Here is a 23634-nt window from a genome sequence, read left to right as displayed (position 1 = left end):
ATAATGGATATACAGTGCTGTAAAATGTACTTAATAATTATGCCTAGATTTGAAATGCAAGGAGACACAGGACCACCTGTATTGTGAGAACAATAGTTTTGTTGTGAGCCCCTTACATTTTTTGATTGAGCAAGTTCTAGTAGAAGAATAGTGCTCTTATGTTAAAGGTGCTTGACTGGGAGCCAGAAGATATGGAATTCAACTCTACTTCAGATATCTTGGGCACATCTAATCTCTCTGTGTCTTATTTAGCCCCCCATCTTTTCCAACTTCTTGGAGACGTAATTAACTCATTAATGTTTATGAGATACTCAGATACTCTGATGATAATGGCAATGTAACACCTGGGTCTTACAACTTATTGTGAGAAAACTGACTGCTGAGCACACATGAAGTCAGAGGGCTTTAAATGGGCACAGCAATCTGCCCACACACGATGAATTGCAAGTTCAGTATCTCATGCCTAGCTATATAGATAAGACCAATAGCAACACACACAGTTTATGCTTAACCTTAATGAAAATGTAAATCATTAGCCTAAATTTCAGTGAATCAGTACAGTTATTTGGATAGGTAAAGGGCATTTTAAGTACATTTAACCTAAAGATTCCAGAAAAATAAATGTTGAAAAACATGTGATAGTTTAGAAAATATAGCTCAATAGATATGTACTGGGAATGTAAAATAAATAAATACTTGATAATACAAAAACAACCAGTTCCTTAAAATCTGTGATGGTGGTAAGACAAGGCATTCCATAGAAGTGAAACAGACGTTTGAAGAGATTAAACTAGTAGCCATTTCTGTGGTGTGAGTTCAGAAGAACATTTTCTTTTTCCATTTTTTTAAATTTGGCAGAGATAAATGGTTGTAATATAAAGTACTGTGTTTGTTTTCTGGATAGCATTGTAACATGAGGTGTATAACTTCAGGCAGTTTTCTGAATTGTTCTAAAATAGACTCTGCCTAAAAACGAGGGCTGAGCAAATGATTCACAGAAAATAATTTACTGGACAAATTTAGGCTGTTTTCGTGCTCATAAAATGTCCACAACAAATCATGATTCTGTTTTCTCTAGCTTAGCTATTTTATCTTGCTATGCTTTTCTCTCTCTCTCTCTCAATCACTGTAGTATCTGAGGACCTCAAAATTACTAACACATATCTTTGTGAATTATATTTTTCTATATAGACTGATCATAAACAACTTGCTACTGATATTCAGTATGTGATATCTGAAATTCAAGATGAGTTGGTGGGTTTTGATTGGCCACAAATGTCACATAGTATTGTTTGTGTTGCTTGATTAGAAGAAGGTAACTCTTATTATCCAGAGGAATGTTTGAAGAAGCCACTGGGGCTTTGAATCATTCATGTCCACCTTAAGATCTGTGCATGCGTGGGTTATGCATGCACAGACTGGGCATGTACAAAAGTGCTTTGAAGATTTAGAGTTTAAATGAAAATTCAGGGTCAGTTTAAAGTGATATTTATCTATATATAGCATCAGCCCAGCCAAATCTGAAAAATTTCTAATTGATTTCACTTTCTTCCATGGCTGCTGAGCAAATTACTTTCCTCTCATTTGCATTCTATCTTAATAATAAGTTTTTAGGAATTCTCTCAATATGTCATGTTGGGATGTAGTTTACCTAGAGATCTAAGTGTCCCTGGACTAATTATGTTCATGCTCTACTTTTTCAAGACTGCTCGCAAACAAAGCTATATTGCTTTGGAAGATGAGACTAGACAGCTTAAATAGTTCTCCATTGTTTTAAAAGGTTGGCTGCCTCTTACCTTTGATGTATTTAATTTACTTTAGTACTATATGTTTGAAAACTTAAAAAGAACTACTCAGTCGGTCTACTTTAAACATTTACTTGTCTGTTTTATTAAATGAATATTTTCAGCCATTCAGTGGGATTTTAACAGCTCAATGCTTGAGAGAATTCTTTCCTACATACTTATTTTACTGGACATCTTCCCCTTCCCTCCTGTTTCTCACTTGAACTGAAAGAGAGTGCAGCTTTATATTTATTGTCTATCAAAGCTATGGTGACCTGACTGTATTACTTAAAGAAAAAAATGTATCCAAGGCCTGTAATATGTTTGCTGCTTTACTGTAGGAATTATAGTCCCCAAATTAATATACTCTAAACAAATAATACACAGGGATGTTTATGGAAGCTGCTTTATTAGGTAGCTGCATAATCACATTGAGCACTGGGTAATAAAAAGTTGTAGGCTAGGTTTCAAACTTTCCCTCCACCACAAAACAAGCATCATTACTAATTCATATAGGACTTATGTGCTTTGCTGTAAGTAGAGGTCACATGCATATTTTACACTGCCTAAGAACTGTCCATTGTATAAAAGCAAACAAATAAACAAATCAAGAAATAAGGGTTCAACGAAGGAGGAGGAACTTGATGAGTTAAAAAGATAAAGGCCAGATCATTAGCCAGTGCAAAGTAGTGTTGCTCCAATGGAAGTTTGGGCCAATTTATATTTTTAATTAACAAATTACTTCATAGCAAAAGTGAAAACATCTTTAAAGTAGGCTGGCAGTAGCAAAGAAACTTCCCTTTGGAAATTATTTCAGCCTCGGAAGACCTGGTGTGCCCTTTAGTAGCTGATCTGCCTGAACTGACATGTTTCTCCACTTCCTTTCCAAGCTTGGTCTCAACCATTTGTATAGCACTTCTGTCGTTTTAATTCATGAAACTAAATATTGATATTGGTGTTTAAGATTTTAGTGGAGTTGTAGGTAGAGTTACAACAGAGTCACTTCCGACGTACAGAATTACTACATGCTGTGTTTTTCTTACCATTAAGGATCTAGAAGTCATTTTACTAAAGCAAATGACAACGAACTACATGGATGAATCTGTGAACTGAATATATTGTCCATTGGAAAATCATTTACGTTCTCTTTCTTACAGACCCTTTACCCTTGTATGTATGTTCAGTTAGATCACTGATTCTTCCTGGCCACAGGCACACCTCCTGGCTCATGCAACAAATAGGTTTCTTGGTTGCTGAGATGAGGAAACACATTTTCTAACTGGGGCAGATGTTTCATCTTTCCAAGTCTAGTGGGAATTTGGGGAATAAATTTCCCTTCTTTCCCAAGAAAAGCAAATGCCTCTTTGGCAAAGATCAGGAACCTATATCTTCTGACACCTGCAGTAAAGCTTATAGAACATCTTGCTACACTGAGATTTGACCTAGGTCTCATTAGGAAGTGGCTATTAAATGATTATTTTCTATATGCCCAAAGAAATATTAGTAATTTCCAAGGGTGTTATCCAAGTCCTATTGAAGTCGATGGAGAAAGCTCAAAGAGAGCATAGTTCTGGATATTTGGAAAACTCACACACACTGGGACACTGGCAAAAAACCAAATAATTTATCTGAAAACTTCTACGGTGTGTTGTTGTTATAATTTACATTTAGGTTACAGCAGTAACTATGTATATAATCTATGCCCTTTTCTAGAGGGTAAGCCCAGGAAATAATTATCTGAATGTTGGTGAGGTGACTGTGGTTCTGATGTTATATACCATTTCCCTACTAACTCAGCAACAGTATTGAGGTTTCAACAAACCCCATGTTGTAAATGTGGTTTTTTAATTATGCAAAGATTAAATTCAGTGTTTCCGATGAGAGGTTAATTGAAGCTTTCCCTCTGAAGAAAATGGCACATACAAGCAGTGAACTCTAGAATCCAGTTTTATTACCTATCCTACTGTATGTTAAATTAGAATTGGTACAAAAACATATCTTGGGTAAAGTTCATCTCCATGCAGAGGGTCAGCACAAAGCTTATGCACCATTAATTCCCATGAGGGTTTAAGTGGTGCATAGGACATGTACTGATGTCCCTCCACACAGGGCTGATTTTGTCTCTTGGGAGGAAGAAAGCATTCAAGGGCTGTTTAGCAAATGGGTCCACATCCTGGAATTTAGTTTTACTGTTCTGTTCTGTTTCTTTGAAACAAATAGGAAATGGCATCAGAAAATGGCCATGATATGAGAATGGTCAGTGCCATCTAGGTACCTCCAATACAAGCTGGAGGTACCTAGATGGGAGTCGTTGGACAATGAGCTCTTGGAAATCAGGCCCATAGGCAAAGGTATGAACTAGAGGGCATTTTTGGCAAGATGAGGCGAGTTGAAATATTGGGCTTCAAGAATGGCGTGTGTTCTTTCACCATTTTCTTCCATCACACACCCTCAGATAGACAGTGAACATTAGATTCGCCCTCTAGGAATAGACAGGTGGTACTGCCATTGTATAAATCCATAACGCAGACACTTAAGTAAGCTGTTTAAAATGGATTGTTACTTTCTGCAAGCTCGTTTTTAAAAACTATTCATTAGACAAACCCTTATGATTGGATAATGATTTTTCTTTTTCACAACCGCATCACATTGTTGACTCATATTTGATTTGTAATCCACTATCTCCCCCAGATCCTTTTCAGCAATACTAGTACTTTCATCTAGCTAGTTATTTCCCATTTTATAGTTTTGCATTTGAGTTTTCCTCCCTAAGTGTAACACTTTGCACTTTGTTTTACTGATTTTCATCTTGTTGATTGCAAACCAATTCTCTAATTTGTCAGTCATTTTGAATTCTAATCTTGTCCTCCAAAGTGCTGCTACCCCCTCTCAGCTTGGTGTCATCCACAGATTTTATAAGCATACTTTCCACTCCATAATCTGAGTAATTAATCAACATTTTGAATAGTACCAGACCCAGAAATTAACCCCACAAGACCCCATTAGATACAGTTTGACAGTGAACCACTGGTAACAACTCTTTGAATATAGCTTTTCAATCAGTTGTGCCATTCACCTATAGAAATTGCATCTCGACCCTTTTCATTTTTTGCTTATGAAAATATCAAGGCGGTCTGTGTTAAAAGCCTTATTAAAATCAAGATATGTTACATCTACTGCTTCCCCACTATGCACTAGGCCAATAACGCTATCAAACAAAGAAATTAGGTTGGTTGGTTTGTTCTTGACAAATCCATATTGACTTCTCCTAATAACTCTATTATCATCTAGCTGCTTACAAACTGATTGTTTAATATATGTTCCAGTATTTTTCCAGGTATTGAAGTTAGGCTGACCAGTCTATCATTCTCTTGGTCCTCTTGATCCCCCTTTTTAAAGATAGGTAATATATTTGCCCTTCTGAAGTCCTTTGGATCCTCATCCATCCTCCATGAATTCTCCAAGATAATTGCTAATGGTTCTGAGATTGCTTCAGATAGTTCTTTAAGTACCCTAGGATGAATTTATCAGGCCCTACCAACTTGACTACATCTATTTTATTTAAGTATTATTTAACTTGTTCTTTTTCTATTTTGGCTTGCATTCCTTTTTCCTTGTTGTTAATATAAATTGTGTTGAGTATCTTGTCACCATTAATCTTTTTAGTGAAGACTGAATCAAAGTAGGCATTGAACACCTCAGCCTTCTCGATATCATCAGTTATTAGCTCTCCTTGCACGTAAGCAGAGGACCTACACATGCCATTCTCACATGACTCTGTAAAGCTAGTTTGTGGACCAGATACTGCCTCCTCATCCTCCATCCCCTTTTTCCTTTTTTGCCACTATGGATTCCCCTTAAATATCTTGATTCCCCAGCTACTCTATTAGGGCAGTTCTCCATCTGAGAGAAAGAGGTTGGGGAAGGATGAGGTCCCAAAGGACTGCAGAAGGGCAAATATATTACCTATCTTCAAAAAGGAGGATCAAGAGGACCTCGGGAATGAAGATCAGCCTAACTTCAATACCTGGAAAAATACTGGAACATATATTAAACAATCCTTTTGGCATAGCTAGGCATAAGGGGAGTTCCTGCACATCCTGCAGTGGGAGTGGGCAAATTGGGGGCACCCTATATTCTGACAGTTCTTGATCGGTGGAATGGTCTGTAAGAGACTACTCTACCCAGTGTCACTTAGAACAGCCCTTGGGAGGCATTCCATTGACTTCAGTTACTGTTGAACTGGTTCCTTAATAACTGTTCTTAGAAACCTTTGTTGAAACAATGCTGTTGAAATACATCCCTGTCCTGTCTTTCCATTTTCATTCTTCTCTGTCCAAATCAGAAGGGCTTGATTGTCCCTCCTTCTTTGAAATTTATTTGCCCACCAAAATTGAAAGTGAAACCTGTTGGAAGTTTGTCAGGTTACTTTTTCTTATAAGACTGCCAAAGAATCTCATAAATCAGGAAGTCTGACCCATACCTTGAGCAGCACTGAAAAACTGGTCAATATTATTTAAAATCATGTCTTTCTTTTGTGAGCAAGTGTTGGATCTCCTGAATTATGGCCATTACAGCTGATGGCTCTCAGGTAAGAAAAGATACCTCTTTTGTGACAATGAATGAGGGTTTTTTCTAGTGTCAATGCCAAGGTCTTGTAAGCAGAGCATATTAACATTCAGTGGCCAAGAAAACAGAGATGTTAGCCTTTAATCTTGAGGCATAGCTTCATAGGTGTATTGGTCTGATTCTGCAACAGACTGGGAGCGTTCAGAGACTAGGATAATGGGCATGGTGTGAATACGTAAATAGAATAGTCCAACTTCAATTCCTATTGCGGTCAAGTGTGAGTTTGAAGGTGTTCAGCGGTTTAAAAGAGATGAAGGAATTGGCAGGCCTCAGAGAACTGGTCTCCTCTGTGCTGTATTAACAGGAGTATTGTATGTAAGACATTGGGGGTAATTGTCCCACTCTATTCGGCACTGGGGAGGGCTCAGCTGGAGTACTGAGTCCAACTCTGGATGCAACAGTTTAGGGAAGATGTGGAAAAATTGGAGTGAGTCCAGAGGACAGCAACAAAAATGCTAAAAGAAAATCCTGACCTCTGAGGAAAGGTTAAAAAGAACTGGGCAGGTTTAGACTTGACAAAAGAAGACGGAGGATGGATGTGATAATAGTCTTCAACTATGTTAACGCTGTTATGAAGAGGACAGTGCTCAATTGTTCTCTATGTCCACTAAAAGTAGGACTACAAGTAGTTGGCTTAATCTGTAGCAAGGGAGATGATTTAAATTAGCATCGCACTATTGATTTCAGTGAGGCTACACTCATTTATCCCACGTCAGCATCTTGCCCACTACTTTGGCTCTTCTTAATTTCTGCAAATATTCCAGCAAATGAGTTTTACTGGCCAGAGTGTTTGTGAAAATGCTACATTTTAAGTGACTGTTTGAGAATATTCTTGGAAAGCAAATTTTGAGTTGGCAAACTTTGATATACACACTGGAATAGAAGAGTGGGGTGAATTCAATCAGGAAACATAAACCATATCATGTTACCTCTGTGTGCAATCATAATTAACTGACACTCAAATACTGAGTACTTGCTGTCAAGATACAGAAGAGAATTATTTGCAGCAATTATTTGGCACATAATTTTGAAAAACATGTATCTCAGAGAAGTGAAAGCAGCTCCCAGGCAATTTACATGCAGAAGAAGCAGCAAAATTAAGCTACTCTAAGCAACAGTGCTTAGAATAGGATTGTCCTTGTCATCTGCACACCTAAAGCTAAGGATGGCTACAGGGCTGTGTTGAAGTCCAGATCAGAAAATGAAGAGGAAGTGTACAGCCTGCAAAAAAATATTAAAAAAATAAAATAAAAAGAATTGTCCCATCAAGGACTTCTGGTCACATCAAAATCCAGGAGAATGAAGTAGTACATCATTTGTGCTGTCCCTGGAACCTATGAATAAACAGTTTTCTTTGTCTCACTGTTGCCAGGGTTTCATTTGATAGACTACATGGCTCATCAAGGAATAACCTTAACTCCCACTGAAAATCTTGACAGCTTTCTCTTGATAAAAATTAAAAGTCTATTTTTTCCTCAAGAAAACCAGTACAGATGGAATCTCCACCTGCTACAGTTAGATGAAAAACGGCAGGATTTTTTTCCCCTAATGTTTCTTAAAAGTGTACATGTCTATGATTGTGTGTAGGCATGCACAAAATCAAAGCTTAAATTCCATAGCCCTACACAGCAGGGCCCTCAGCTGGACCCAACCTTGGCCCTCAGCTGGACCCCTCACTTAAATAGAAGCCCAGTTTTGGCATTAGCTTCTCAGCCAATGTGCACTCTCTAATTATCTCTGTGGCCCCTTTTACCGTTCCAGTAACCCAGTAAGCCTGATCATAAGAGTTGCAGAGCACCAGGGTCTCTGTTCGACTTCAATGGGAGTTGAATATGTTCAGGATCCCATCTTTTGTTGGCTCTTCCTCTCGTTTTATCAATTTGATGACACTCCAATTAGGAAGAGCTGCTGATGCAACTTTTCAAGACACATTTAAATGCATTTCTTTTATTTGGTTGAAATTGCACTGGGAATATTGCATGAGTCGCTGAGCAGAGGAACTAAATTCTAGTTGGTAAATGGGTGAGTCCACTGGGAATTTGTACTCAGAGATAGAAAGTGAGGGGCATGTTTCTGGGGGGGTGGAATAGGGGGAGAGGTTGTGCGATTGTTTGCAGGTGTAGAAAATTGTCAAAATATTACCATTACATCATAAAAATATATTTTATTTTCCATGAACACAGCACAGTAGGAACTGTCAATACTGCATGAAGCAGAGTTTGAAATATATATTATGTTACAGTTATATTAGACTCCAGTAGAGAAGAAACTAGCATGGAAAAATCATGCTCAAAACTAGAGCTGGGCAACCTATTTAGAATGAATGATTAATGCAACACATGTAGCCCCTATTTCTTGTTCATAAGCTGCTGATGAACCAACTAGGAATTTCCTGACTGTATTGGGATTCATAATTGTGTCCTGAAATTTTATTTTCTGAAGAAATTTCAGACTATGCATTGTCCAGATATTGAGTGTTATGATTATTGTTTATTTGCCATCTGTGACTAGCTGTCCTTAGCTGGAGACCTCCAAGAGACTCCTAGAAACTCAGAGTAGATTTTTGATTAAAAAGGCAGCACAACTTCCTGTGAGTCAGGTTTGAATAAAAGCCCCTTCATGATGCTGAGAGGCATCATATTGCCTTTCAGAGATGTGAAATTTATTTTTCGCTGTCACCAGAGGTCAAGGCATTTATGAAAGTTGGGCCCAAATCTGAACCCCTCATCTAAACAAAGGTGGTGGTGGTGCTGCTGGAGTATCCATATCCAAACGTGGATCAGAATTTTGTGATTAGCATCTCTGCCTTTAATAACCATACCTGAACACCCAAACCAAACCATCCCAAATGTTGTGGTAGTTTGAAATTGGGATGGCATTGGCCCTACCATCCAGACAATGTTCCACTTCAGGTGACTGCATCTTTCCTAACTAAGATTCATTCTATTGTTAAAATGGATATATGATATCCTCCTTTCCGCACTATATTAGTATGTAGCATTACTGTATTCTCTTTAGTTAAATTCCACCCCGAAATGACTGCAGTTCAATGGTTGGTGAAACCCTAGTAGACATCACAAAGCAGCATGTTCTCAAAATTGGGAAAAATATAAGCAAGTATGGATGATAGCTAAGCAAACTCAGGAGAAAGTAGTGGGGAAGGTGAATACAAAGGCAAGCAGAAGATAGCCAATGGCTGAACTCTGATTCTTCAGCTCTAGAGATTGTGTATGTTCTCAAAAGCCTCTCTCCAGGTTCTTATGCTTGTTTCATTTCCCTCCACTTATTTTTATTAGAGAAATATATGTTGCATAATTTATATTTTGCCATAGGGGATGGTAGGTTTCCCCGGGATGCTTTGTTGTGCTGCATGTAATTCTCTAGTTAGTGAAATTTAACATTAAATTCCATTCAAATAACGCAAAAGTAATAACAACAAGCAAATAATTAGTCAGAACAAAATCAATTTTATCAAAATTGATATTAAACTCAGTTTGTCTGAAAGGAACAAAACAAATAATCAGAAAGGAGCAAACAGAAATAGCAATCTAGCATCTAAATAATACCCATTGTGTCCTGAATAGGCTGCAGGTGTTTACAGTTAACTGGCAAAATTATAAATCGGTGCTCGAGGAATAGAAATTTAACATAGATTAGACAAGCATATTCAGTAAACACATTTGTCTCTTTTGATATGATTATATGACGTGTCATGGCCCAAGCATGTAGTGATCTCCACATAAGCAGATCCTTCCATCTGCCTGGAGCTCTGTTGAAATTGGGTCCAACTATTGTAGGATTAGGACTCTGTGTGATTTGACCTGAATCCTTTCAACAGCCTTGTACTTTCATTCTCAATTCAAACACAGTATTTTCAGTTCAGTGAAGGACCCATCCAATGCCCGATGGAGTCAATGGAAAGACTCCCATTAACTCCAGTGGGTGTTAGAGCAGATCCTAATTGTCTCTGCTTCTTTGGGTCTTTTGTAGTCATCTCTCTGAAACAATGCAAAGGGTCACAATCTAAAAAAGGCAGAGTTATGCTTCAAGATGTAACACCTGCAAACATTTCTGTTTTTAAATTGGCTAACAGGAAAAATAAGAAATATACTTTGTATTTGTCTGTATCCTTGGTTTCCATTGTCCTACCACGTAATCAATAGAGCAGCTATTCCAAACCATAGCTTGCATGGAGCATAAAGAACCAATAGAACTATATTTTTTAAAAGTGCATATTCTTTAAAAGTTGCCTGTTTTTCCTGCACTGATTATTGGTTAAAGAAAGATTATTGGTTGGTATTTTATCTCACTTTACACAGGTGTAAGTGACTAAGGGGCAAAGTAGAAGAGGATCAGGTCACAGGTCTTGTCTCCTGTTTTCAGCTCAGACCTCTTGACTATGCACTGCTAAAGAGCCTTAAATGCCAGAAGTGGCATTTCTCTCACAAATGTCTGTCTTCAAATAATTGCTTCTGAACCAGGATGATTTAGCTGCAATTGCTTAATAATATGCATGCAACCCAATGAGTAATTCTATGTATTTTTCCCCTAAGGAATAGTTAAAGAATGCTGTGATCCTGCTCAGTAATAACCACACACATTTCCCATCACCTAGGTCTGTAAGAACTCCTGACATTTGAAGCTGTCCTACCGAGTTGCCATGGCAACAAGAAAAGGAAAACTTCAAATCTGAAGATCGCAGTTTACAGTTACTGTTCTTCACTACTAGGCCTCAGTTGCTCCAGATTCAGTTTAATTTGCAACCTCACTTAGTCTATCCGACTGTACGTCAGTGTTTGACAACCTCTGCCCTTACTGTTGTTCAATAATGGATTTCTCTTGCAAGATGCAAGGTTTATGCGAATTTTCACTGAATGTTAAATGACCATGACATCTCAACTTGACCTTCTGGGAGCTGAATATAGAATGACTCCATTTTTTTCTATCTGTTGACTTGTTGCTATTCAACTGTTCAAAAACAAATATTTTGTCTGTGGGTTGGTATTTGTATATGTATGAATGTATGTGTGTATATATAGTTATATGCAGAGAAGAGATACACAATAGGGTTAGCTTTTATGAGACAGTTGCCTGAAGTATGGGAGCAACAGGGCAGAGTAACAGAGCCGCAGGTGAGTTATAATTGTCCTATCATAGCTAAACCCATTGTATATGCTGTTTATACAATGGTGTAATACAAAAGGCAAGACCAACTGCAATATGGCATTAAAATTCCTGTGTCAGTGGTGCCAGCTATGCCAGGGCCACTCCTCCGCAATGTCACTTCTTTTACCTCAGGCTCAATGTACAAGAGACGCAAATTCCCGACACTTTTATTGCCGATCACAATTTCGTTCCTTCCGCCACAGGTGATACTGATGAGGCTGCAGTGAAAGCAGCTTTTGACTGCACATTACAATGGCAGCAGCCCTGGGAGATAAAGAGACTGTGATTTGCAAGGGGGTGAAAGCAGTTAAATGCACTATGGGTCATTATCTCGAATATTGGGACACTCTGGGCCTGAATTTAAAGGGGCCTTAACCCAGCCTCTTTTTGCTCCTGTCGATAATTATTCTCCGGGGCAGTTGAGGACATTTTAAACTTCTTAGTGCCTGATCTGCAGGGGCAATCAGGTACGTAGATGTTTACATGTCAGAAGGCCCATGCGAATAATAGGAGTAAAGGTCTTTCTCAGATGAATTGATCATCTCTCTTTCGACTCCCTAACCACAAAGGCCTGTTCTCAGCTCTCATTGATGTCCCTGAGCACAATGAGGAAAATAGATGCCCTATTGTATAAATATATTCATATATACACACACATACATGTACATGTACACACAGTTTTCAATTAAAAGTAACAAGATCATTTCTCTGTGTGTGTGAAATAACCACACTTGTTTGCAAACATGGAATTAAAAGGTGTTCATTATGTATGAATATTAATCCTTTTTTATTCTGTGAGCATGTAAGGTAAACAAAAACTTCTAACTGTATCAAGATCACGATCCTGTTAATAAATTGTAAATGATCCATCAAACCTCACACCAAATTTTTTATAAAATTAACACACACACACAAAAATATACTAGTGACAGACTGTGGCTTTTACTAGAGCTTGTCAGTAACTAGGGTGAGGTAAGTGTCTCAGAATATTTTAATAAACTTGCTTATTTAAAGTTTAAACAACACTGCTTTCTTATGCAATAGAACTTCACAGCTGCATTTTTGGGTTAGCATTTTTACAGTACTTATGGGTCATTCTGTATGTTGTCATTACTACAGTGAGATTATACACATACCTTCCACATCATGTATATGTTTCAATATTAAAGCTTTTTGGAAGTATAACAAATAAATTCCAAACACACATTTAGTTTTTCATGATGTTACACTAGATATTAAATGTGTACTAGTGGTGAAAAATTGCTGTACAATAGCTTTTCTCTAACTTCTTGTATTATACCAAATATTACAACAGGTCCTTAACTAAAGTAATAACAATAATAATTAATAATGGTGACAGCAAAAAGTTAATGTTGTGGACATCCCTAAATTTTTAGATTTCTTGATAAGATATAAACTGCCTCGATACAAAGAGCTGTTTTTTTCTCTGAGAGCTTAACTCTTGAAGGCCTCACCCAGGAAAAACTCCCACTGACCTTGCTTCTTTCACAGCACATCACAGGTGTCTGAGTTACCACAGTAGTACTTAGAGGTCAATGGGAGGTTCTTTTGAGAAGAATTTCAGAAAGGTTCATTAGTCAACTGCAGGCCTTTAAGCAGGAATTGCCTGATCTCAGATGTTACCCCGACCTGAACATGGGCATGCTTCCATTCCACGTCGTCTGCCCCAGGCTTTGTGGTAAGCAAATGCTGCTGCTTTATAATCACCAATCACTTATACATATAAACAAGTGTTAAATGCAAAGTTTGCAAAATGAAAATGGATGAATGCTAAATACATTGTGGATCTTTCCCAAGAAGGATTGCATCCCATGCCTTGATCTACTAAACGCTTCACTTGAATGTAATGGAAACAACTATTCTTTCGCATAAATATATTTTTCTAATGGGATCCTTCCTCCCCCTGCAAATGGGCATCCTTCAAAGTCTCTCAGTGAAAAGATTCCCATTGACTTCACTGGGCTTTGCATGAGTCATTATGAGATGTTATCCCTGCTTCTTGTTTAGAATGGGTCCTAGCACATTATGGATCCTCCTAAGGGGGCCCAAATCCAGGAATAAAACTTTTATGTTTGAATCTGTCCTAGTGACAAGCTGCTGAGTAAAGCCAGTTGCCTACTCTTTCACTGTGCAATAAAAGTCCACAGGGGAGCGTAACATTTCAAATAATATTGCAAAAAAAATTGACCTATACAAAGGGTGGTTACCAATGAGAATATTCCCCCAATGGAGGCTCTGGATCACAGAGGTACCAATACTTCCCTGACTTTCTCATCCAAAACTGGAGGGGGTCCTGAAACCTCAGTCCCCAACCTCTCCTGTTCGTATGCCCGAGGGCTCCATCTTGAGTTAACTTCTGGGCATCCTAGGCACGAAAAGAGGAGCCATAGCTGCCATCTTAATATTTTTTCCTCATTTTCTAACTCCTCATATTCAAGAAAGAACATCCATTAAGAAACTCAATAGGCCAAATCTTACAGCCTTATTCAAGTGAGAAGCCACATTAAAACTTATGGGTTTCCTTACATGAAGGGAAAGGCCCAAAATGATATTTGCTGAAACTCAGGAACTAGCAGAATTTGGAGGCATTTTGTGTCATGCAAAATCAGAAAAGATCAAAAAGAAAAACCTCATAACTTTTGCTCTTCCTTTTTATGTTGGATTTTTTAAAATTTGTTCAGGTCTCCCTTGCTGTTTTCATAATCCATCATTTATTTTAATTTAGCTATTTTAGTTGCTACAACATTTATTTCTGTGTGTGTGTGTGTGTGTGTGTGTGTAATACATGCAAAGTTGTCTGTATTTTGAAAGACACTGAATTTAATCATTTTCATTTTGAAGCAGATGCAAAACAGCGCCAGTCTAAATCATTTCATTTCAAAACCCTGTATTTTCTGGTAAAACACGAATCCAATATGACAGTTATCAAGTTAATCAAAGAATGGTGTAGATTAGCAGAGTAAATGTGTCATTTTCAGTGTACTTGCTAACTGAAACACTGTCAATACACCTCATGAGTGTGCTCGCATTATGCCTATGTGCATATATTAACGTATATTATGTTCAGTAACTGCAGGTCTGAAGATCAAAACAAAAGAAAACCAGCTGAATTTCATGGTGGGTGTCAAATAAGACTTAGATTTCAGTGGAACAATGTTTTGGTAATATAAACGTGGAGCCAGATTCTCGTCACATTTCCACCTAGATAAATCAAGAGTAACTCCATTGACCAGAGTTGTTCATTTCTCAACACATTGCTTTTACCAGTCTGCTGTAAATAGTAAAATAACATACTTGGAAATTGTTTATCTATTATTGTAGGTCTATCTTGAACATAGGGAAACCTACACTCTAGATGACTCACTTCCTTCACTGACTTCTTTAAAGGATCCTAAAGGTCCCTGGTACAATTTTGTTTAAATTTTATTTAGAATGACCACACTTCTAGTCAAGTAAGTCTGGTTGGTCTCTTGGGTGATCATTTGAACTGTAATACAATCTCATTTATTAAATAAAGGATTTCCAGGCAGTTGATAGGTAACTCGGTTTAAATGCTTTATTTTATCATTACAGAAAAAGAGAAGCATGTGTGTTATGGTTATATTTGTTTTACCACTAGTCATTCCTTTGCATCACTTGTTTTCTAAAACATGGTGATTACTAGTTTCCCCCCTTTGTTTCTACCAATACATTTAACCATTTGATCACAGAGCAGAGTTTTGTACACAGATCATATTATTGTATGTCCGGAAGCCAAATTCTTACCAAATGTGTTTATCTCATTTCATGTAAAAAAGTTGAATAAAAGATGAATGACAATAAAAAATGACACTGGCACGAGAATAGCAGGTCCAAGGGAGAACATAGGATTATGTATCTGTATCTGTAAAAGTTACAGTATCTGTAAAATTTGTTGTCCAAGTGCTACATCTCCCAATGGTAGCAAAAAAACAAAACCAAAAAACCAACAACAATTCTTTCCCATTTAGCTCTCGGTGATTTGTAACCTTGAAGTTCAGATGCAAATTATTTCAGAAACCAAAGCTAGAGTCCACGTAAAGCAGACAGAGAGAACTATTTTACTGTGTAAAACTTACAGCCCATTGCTGTTACTACTTTACCTAACCACAAGTTATGATGATCGCTGACTTCTCAATGTCCAAATTAAATGAATACACACATCAATTCTCAATGAAAGTTACTAGTTGCACAATTGCTATGTGTGTGTATATATGTAGATATACAGAGATACACACATACATATATAGAGCTATACATAAGATATTTAGAGGGGGAGAGCGAGACTACACAACATGGGGATTTGGAATAAGCAGTTTAATTCTATGAATTACAGATGAACACACAACTCAAGCAGGGGCATGGGTTATGCATGGTCAAGCCAAACTGCTGAAAATAAATAGTTTATTCCCACCTCTGATGTTGTACTGATTTAAGCTTCACTCAGCACTCTCGCGCTCTCTCTCTCTTTATATTGATTTACATAATTTGAAGATATGCATACTTGTTTACTGACTCCTTTTGTTTTAGTTGTCTATGTACCAGCAAGTCAGTAGCAGTGTGAAGGAGGATACAGAAAGAATCCTAACTTTCTTCAATATTAGCAGGATGACTGTATGGAATTATACCCATCCTCTGAAAGTTAGGCTCCTCTTCTGCATTAATAAGTGGCTGTATTTGATGTGTTGAGGTTAGATGAATGTAGTCTAAAGGGAGAGTGCATGCGTGGGCATGCATACGCGCCCTGCCCATGACCTAGGATTGTAAAATGAAAGTGTGTATGGTGGCGAATTCAGTACAGATATGCTGTGTGATTAATTGAAACGTCCAATAGTAACCTCCTGTTTCATCACGTTTGCCCTATAATGAACTCTGTCTCCTTCAGTCATCACCAGGAATTTTTGTTTGGATTTGAATATTTTATTCAGCTACTTTTCCAGTTAATGGTTCCTTTAGGCCCTAGTTGCTGAATTGCTTGCTGTTTCTGAGGTGTAAATAAACGTTTTGATTTATGATGTGGCTGCAAAGAAACTTGTAATTTATTTGTGAAATGCTCAAATAAAGGATGTCTGGGCTTTTATCCTTTTGTCTGAGCTTAGACCTTCCTGAAACAACATTGCATGAACAAAGGGGGCTATATAATCACCCTGCTGTGGTTGACACAGGGGTCTGAACCCACCCCATGCTAAACTAGAAGCAAGAGCCTCAGAGGCAGCACTGGAGGGAGGCTTGCAAGGGCTATAGCCACCCCAAAATTTGCCACAGCCTCCCTGTAGCAGCTGCTGCTCTCCAGCTGCCTAGCTGTGAAGGCAGAGTGGAAAGAATGGCAGCTACTGGCCATGTGGGATATTCCACCCAGCCTGGGCTCCAGGCCCCAGCCCCAATGGTCACTACTCCCCAAGGGCTCTGCTGGCCCCAAAGCCAGATTGCCCCACTTGGATAGCTCTTAATGGCCCGTGCCCCAAACTACCCGGCTCCAGGCTCCAGCCTCCAACCTGGCCATGGGGAAGGTCCATGGAGGGGGTTGACCTCATGGTGAGTGGGAAGTGCAGCCCACCCAATTTTATGTCTGGCCTACTTCAGGCCCCCAACCAAGAAGTGGCTGGCGTTGCCCCTGAAGATCCTCCCCCAATTCCTCTCATTAAGCAATGAATTGAGCTGTTTGTTGTCACACAATGGCCATAGAGTGGGATCAAGTGGGTGTAGTGAATGGAAGAAGGCTACAGATCATTCACTAGACTTCATAAGACGGGGGAGTGGATTACTTTGCATACACCAGCTCAGTTAAAGATTATGCCTGCCAAAGCCCCAATTTTGTTACATCATGCTGAGCAAATTTCTTGGCTACATGCTGCAAAGAAACTTCATCGGTCTTTGGCTTCACCGCCCTTTGGCTTCAGCCAGCTAGCCCTCATCACCTTCTATCAGCAGGCAGTTAAGGGCTACCAAGAAAAGCCACCCATGTTAAAATCAAATGCCGAGCAAAAGATCAACAAAACCATAGGTCAGCTTCCTGCAGATTTACCACTGAACACTATGGGAGCTCCAGTACTAGATTCCTGCCACTGTGCAGTGCTGTATGTCAGCAGTGCTTCCCTAGTCCACTTGCACGCCAAGATGACCTCCTCCAGCAAGTACTGGTAGCTTCTCTTGAGCTCCAAAGATGACCCAGAAAACTAAGGGAATTCTCACCCAAGGTAAAATTTCCCATGTCTTTGTTTCTATAATATAGTTGACAAGAGATGGGCTCAGACTCACTCTGTCGTGTGTATCTTACTGATGGTTTAACCTCTTGTTCTCCTGGGGGCTTCATGAGAGGTTCAGGGAAAGGGTTTACCAATAAAGTTACTATACTGGGATTACCTTACAGTGACTCTAATCCTTAGATGTTCTCTCCCACCATGTGGATTGATTGCTCAGTCACAGTCTCTCCTTAGCCCGATATATTTAAATGATAATACTAAGATGCTAGGCTCAACCTGCTGCAATTCTGCTGAATCCTTCCTACCAAAGCTTCAAAAGAATTAAAGTTCAGATTGTTAGTATTGGGTCATTTCTGAGGCTTTTTCTCAGAGCCAGATCATTCCCCTTGATCCATGCACAGGGTGGACTCTCCATCCCATAGATTTTCTTGAACTGCCTGGAAGGAAAGTTTGGTCAGATTAGCAGCATGAGCTCCTGCACCCCAGAACTCCATGATGCCATTGCAGAGACTCTCAAAAATCATACCCCCAAATTTAAAGTCCTGATTTTCTAAACCTTAAATGTTCTGGGCCCAGGACACCCACTGGGATTTTAACTTGACAGCTCTACACGGCAGGAAAAATGGAACTGTCCACATTACTGGTGAAGCTCACATGAGCATGACAACAGGTTTTCCCAGGATATTAGGATTCACAATCCTCACCACTTCTCGTTTGTAACTTTGATTTCCTGCAAAGCAACTCATAACCCAGAAACAGTTTTGGAACACACACATAGAAAAAAAAATCTCATGCAATTTACTTCTCTGTGGGGGTGGAATAAAGAGGAAACTTTACTGACTTGAATCACCACGGTTTCTAACTCCAGCAGATGCTCTGAGACCATGGTGATGGGCCCGCTCCAAGACCAGTAATACAAATAATAGTAATGATACAATAGGCTGGAGGTCAAGAGCAGGAGTGGAAGGGTCAGGTGGAATGCACATCATCTTCTGCCAAAGTACCACTTTGAATCCATGTGTATTTCATTCTGCATCAAAGCTCTCAATGCTGGGGTATCCTCTCTTCAAGGAGAAATCCAGAAGCAGCTGCCTGTGTGGAATTCCCTGGAATGTTGCTGCTTGAGGAAGCATTTGACTCTACACCTTGTAGGTAGAGATGGTGTAGGCTCAAGGTCACGACACAAATAATGTTTTTGCCTCCAAGATCTCAGAGAACATCAGGAGCTGCTTCTTCTCCTACAGGGATGGGCAAAACTATTTAACCCCACCTCCAAAAAGGAAGCATTCAAGTGCATTCCACAGGAGTCTTCTTGCTGTGGTTTTTCTCCTTCCATAGGCCTGCTCCCATGGGCTTTTTCACACTCAATTTTTGTTCTACTTGACCTTAAGCAGACTGAATATAAAATGAGTAAGGACCTTTGCATGTCACTCTTTACAAATAACAAAAGATAAAACACATGGAAGCTGAAGTTAAATTTAGCAAAAGGCCATTACCTGGAGGCCACCACAAAGGGCTCCTGCCCGTGACTTCCTTTGGTCCCATAATGAAGATACGACTGAGCTAAGCTGATGCTCCATATTGTATCTTAAAAGAACAATTTGAAACAGAGCAAGGTTAACCCACAAGCCAGGACAAGGATGACAATGAGAGTAGAGAATGTTGAGAGTTTTTTAATCAGGCTAAATGATTTCCTTGCCCTACCAACCTCCGTAGGCACCAGCAGAAGTTCTAATCTGAGGCATTATTTTTTAATTTGTAACTTTGCACAATTCATGCTAGTTATAGATTTCTCCTTCAATAATAAGTACAATGTCTCCTGGCTTCAGAACAACGTCCTTCTCTGCAGACATAGGACAAGGGACATTGCTCTTCCTGCAGCACTATCAGGATGGTCTTCCTAAACTACGACGCCTCTGGATGAATGACACACAACCTTTTCCCCAAATGCTCTGACCTGCAATGCTCCTGTAAGCACAAAAGGGAAGTAGTTACCATATCCCAGATCTTTCAGCATTACATTATGCTGTGATTTATTATGTATTACTATGTGTTTCACTATTATCACATGCAGTTGTAGGGCGCCCCTAATCATGGCATCTGGATGCACTTTTTATGGCTTAGATCTGGGATTAGTGCCATTTCCAAAGAAGAAGGTCAAATCTAAGTTGCTCCATCATTGCAAGGCATGCTGAAACTGCCTAGTTAGAATGAAAACTAGAGCTGGCCCCTTGTTTCAGTTAATCACTTGCAAACTATTCCTAATTTTCTTCCAAGCTATTATTGTTATTCTTAAGCATCTGTTGAATACTTTGGCTGAATAGTGTTCAAACTATAGGTTGTTCACAAACTGCTATTGATTTTGAGTAGTAGTTCACCTAATTCGTGTAGTTTTGACACTGATGAATAATGAGTAGTCAATAAAACGCCGCTGGCCTAAAATAGGACACAGACAGGAAACAAATGATAAGAATAAATTGTTAGTTTTCACACTATTAAATGGTAAAAAGTTGGGGGCCCTGAGAATCTGTATTGGGACCTATCCTGTTCAAAGTGGTCATAAATGATTTGGAAAAGGAGGTAAACAGTGAGGTGGCAAAGTTTGCAAATGGTTCAAAATTACTCGCGAGTTAAGTCCAAAGCTGACTGTGAAGATTTACAAAGGAATCTCACAAAATGGGATGACTAGGCAACCCAGTGGTGGGTGACATTCAATGTCAATAAGTAAAAAGTAATGCAAAATGGAAAATATAACACCAACTATACATACAAAATGATGGGGATCTAAATTACCTGCTACAAGTGAAGAACGAGATCTTGGGGCTGATCTACACTGGAAACTTACATTGCATTTCTACATCTCCATGGGTGTGAAACATCGACACCTCCTCAGAGCTGTAGCTATACCAACCTAACCCCCATCGTAGACAGCGCTAGATTGATGGAAGAATTCTTCCATCAGCCTACCCACCCCAGCCTCTTGGCGTGATGAATTAACTACAGCTATGGTGGGACCTCTCTCATTGCTGTAGTGAGTGTCTACACTGAAGTGCTACAGCAGTACAGCTGTGCCAGTCTAGCATATTAAGTCTAGACATAGACGTGGAGTCATCATGGATAGTTTGCTGAAAACATCTGCTCAATGTACAATGGCAGTCAAAAAAAGCTAATGTAATGCTAAGAGCCATTGGGAAAAGGATAGATGATAAAACAGAAAATATCACAATGCCACCATACAACTCCATGGTACACCCACATCTTGACTATAGCAAGCCATTCTGGTCACCTCATCTCAAAAAACATATATTAGAACTGGAAAAGGTACAGAGAAGGACAATAAAAATCATTACGGGTTTGGAACAGCTTACATGTGAGGAGGGATTAAAACAATGAGAAATGTTCATCTTAGAAAAGAGACGAGTAAGTAGGGGATATGATAGCTCTAAAATCATGAGTAGTGTTGAGAATTTGAATAGGGAAGTACTATTTAACGCTTCACATAACAAAAGAGCCTAATGAAATTAATAGACAGCAGATTTTAAATAAACATAAGAAAGTATTTCTTTACACAGTGCACAGTCAATCTGTGGACCTCATTACTAGGGTCTGTTGTGATGTTCAAAAGTATAACTGAGTTCAAAAAAGAATTAAATAAGTTTATGAACAATAGGTCTACCAATAACTATTAGACAAAAATGGTCAAGGATGCAACTCCATGCTCTGGGTGGCCCTAAAACTTTGGTTGCCAGAAGCTGAGGGTGGATGACGGGGTGAATTGCTCAAGAATTGCCCAGTTCTGTTCATTCTCTCTGAACATTGGGCACTAGCCACTGTTGGAAGACAGGATACTTGGCTAGCTTGACCATAGGGATGACCCCCGTATGGCCAGTCTTATGTTCTTAAAATTGCATGTGAATAACATAATATGCTACAGATCTTTAAACTATTGGCTTGTCCAAATACTCACAAATGACAGAAGATCAAACTTGTCACGTGTATTCACAAAAAAATTATTCTGGGTGTGTGTTTTTGTGCTTACTATTTGATCAGCTGTAGCATAACATCAGCTGTTATAGCAGTTGTAATCTCTGCCATGCATCCATAAGACAGGGCATTATAATCACTCTCGGAATCACAGTACACATTAATGACTTTGATATTACAAATCACAACAATAAAACTGGCAATGGGATTTGCGCATCTAACTCCATTAGACTGCTCTGCAAATGTCAGTTTAAGAGCCAATGCTAAAGTTTTTCCTAGGTGGTAAAATTATTAAATAACCATAAATGTTTTATTTTATTTGAAGAATGTGATGAGCCAAAATATAAGCTGATTTTTTTTGGCGGTAACTACAAGGTAACTTACTTGCCATCAGCTTTTTATATTGGGAAAAGCAGAGAAATCCCTAGAGAGCCAATGTCCCAATTAACCAACATGCTGTCTTTGATGTACTGGCTTGCGGGAAAAAAATTATGTGCTATATTCAGTTCTTGTCTTCCGCCAAAATACCAGCATCTTGCGGAATGTGGCAGAATCCAATAACAAGGCAAGGTAGAGAAAAGGTACTATAGTAATTAGAATAACTTTATTGGAAATAAAAAATCTAAAGGAAATATTTAGAATCTGAAAACAAAGCCCAGGGGAGGTCATGCTGTTACGGCACAGCAGGCCTCAATATGTTCATTTACATGAGAGTCATGTGTCACAATTTGATAGTTATTAGATATATACTGTAATAACTAGATCAAGAGTGAAATCCTGACTCCAGTGAAGTCAACTTGAGTTTTGCCATTGCCTTCAGGAGAGCCAGGACTTCATCCCAGGTACCACCAAATGCTTTAGTCAATTGGAAAAGGGCTCAGTCTCCAACCAGGCCAAAGAAGCGACATAAAGAAATCTCTTGAACCGATTGAAAATCAAAGCCGCAATCCTGCCATCAGCTCTGCATAGATGGCTGCCTGTCCCAATGAACGAGGCTTTGTGCAGCATCTAGACCCATGCTGACCTTTTCCAGGATTGGGGCTTAGAACAGCTGACTCTTTTGAGTTGTCATGAGACTGCCTACATTAGATGCTGATGTTCCAGGTATCAATAATCGGAGTAGAGGTACGACACATATATCCTCAGTAAGAAAGGGAAAGAGAAAGAATTTTAAAAAATATTGGTTTGGTTTTCCAAAGCACCTACAGGTATGTCTACACCGCAAAGAAAAACTCACGGCAACAAGTCATAGAGCCCAGGTCAATTGACTTGGGCTCGTGGGGCTTGGGTTGCCAGGCTAAGAACAACCATGTAGATGTTCCCGCTCGGGTGGAGGTTGGGAACTGAGTCCCTTGCCACTTACTGGTCTTCAGCCTGGGCTCCTAAATGATTTAAGAGCACAAGTTTCACTGACTTTGTCCCTTGGAAAAGTCAATGTGACACATGCTCTCACAGCCTTTAGGTACTTTTTGAATCTCTCTACCCCAACCTGAGTTGATTGTTTCCTGCTGTTCTTTCTAAACATTTGACAGACTAGACTCTTTGGATTCAGCCCATAGAGATGGTAAAGGGAATAACCTGTTGGATCATCCTGTCTATCCTCCAGCTAATATAGGATTTTTCCTACACTGTATTCTCCAGATGGGCCACATCAATCTTTTCAGTCCCTAATTTCTATGTTTTCCTTAAGGCACAGTAGGAAAAATGGCCTAATTTTGTCCCACCTTGCTGATTATTAGCTCTGATAGGTATTCCATCCCTGACATATCACTGAGCTAGTGAGCAATCAATATTGCTTGGAGCTGAATATATGGTTATGTATTTTCCAC

The 23634-nt window shown here is 39.0% G+C and overlaps 1 protein-coding gene across 1 annotated transcript in view; it reads left to right on the top strand.

Moving 5' to 3' along the window:
* Positions 1–16698, top strand: part of LOC127034306 (cadherin-13) — a 145192-nt gene extending 128494 nt beyond the window's left edge. The window contains exon 7 of the mRNA XM_050923023.1: positions 11029–16698. Within this exon, the coding sequence (XP_050778980.1) occupies positions 11029–11036 (8 nt within the window). The 3' untranslated portion in view covers positions 11037–16698. The remainder of the gene's footprint in view (positions 1–11028) is intronic.
* The last annotated feature ends 6936 nt before the right edge of the window (positions 16699–23634 follow it).

The sequence above is a fragment of the Gopherus flavomarginatus genome, chromosome 14 (genome assembly GCF_025201925.1).
Source record: "Gopherus flavomarginatus isolate rGopFla2 chromosome 14, rGopFla2.mat.asm, whole genome shotgun sequence".
In the NCBI taxonomy this organism is placed as follows: Eukaryota; Metazoa; Chordata; order Testudines; family Testudinidae; genus Gopherus; species Gopherus flavomarginatus.
This window is presented reverse-complemented; position numbering and strand designations above follow the sequence as displayed.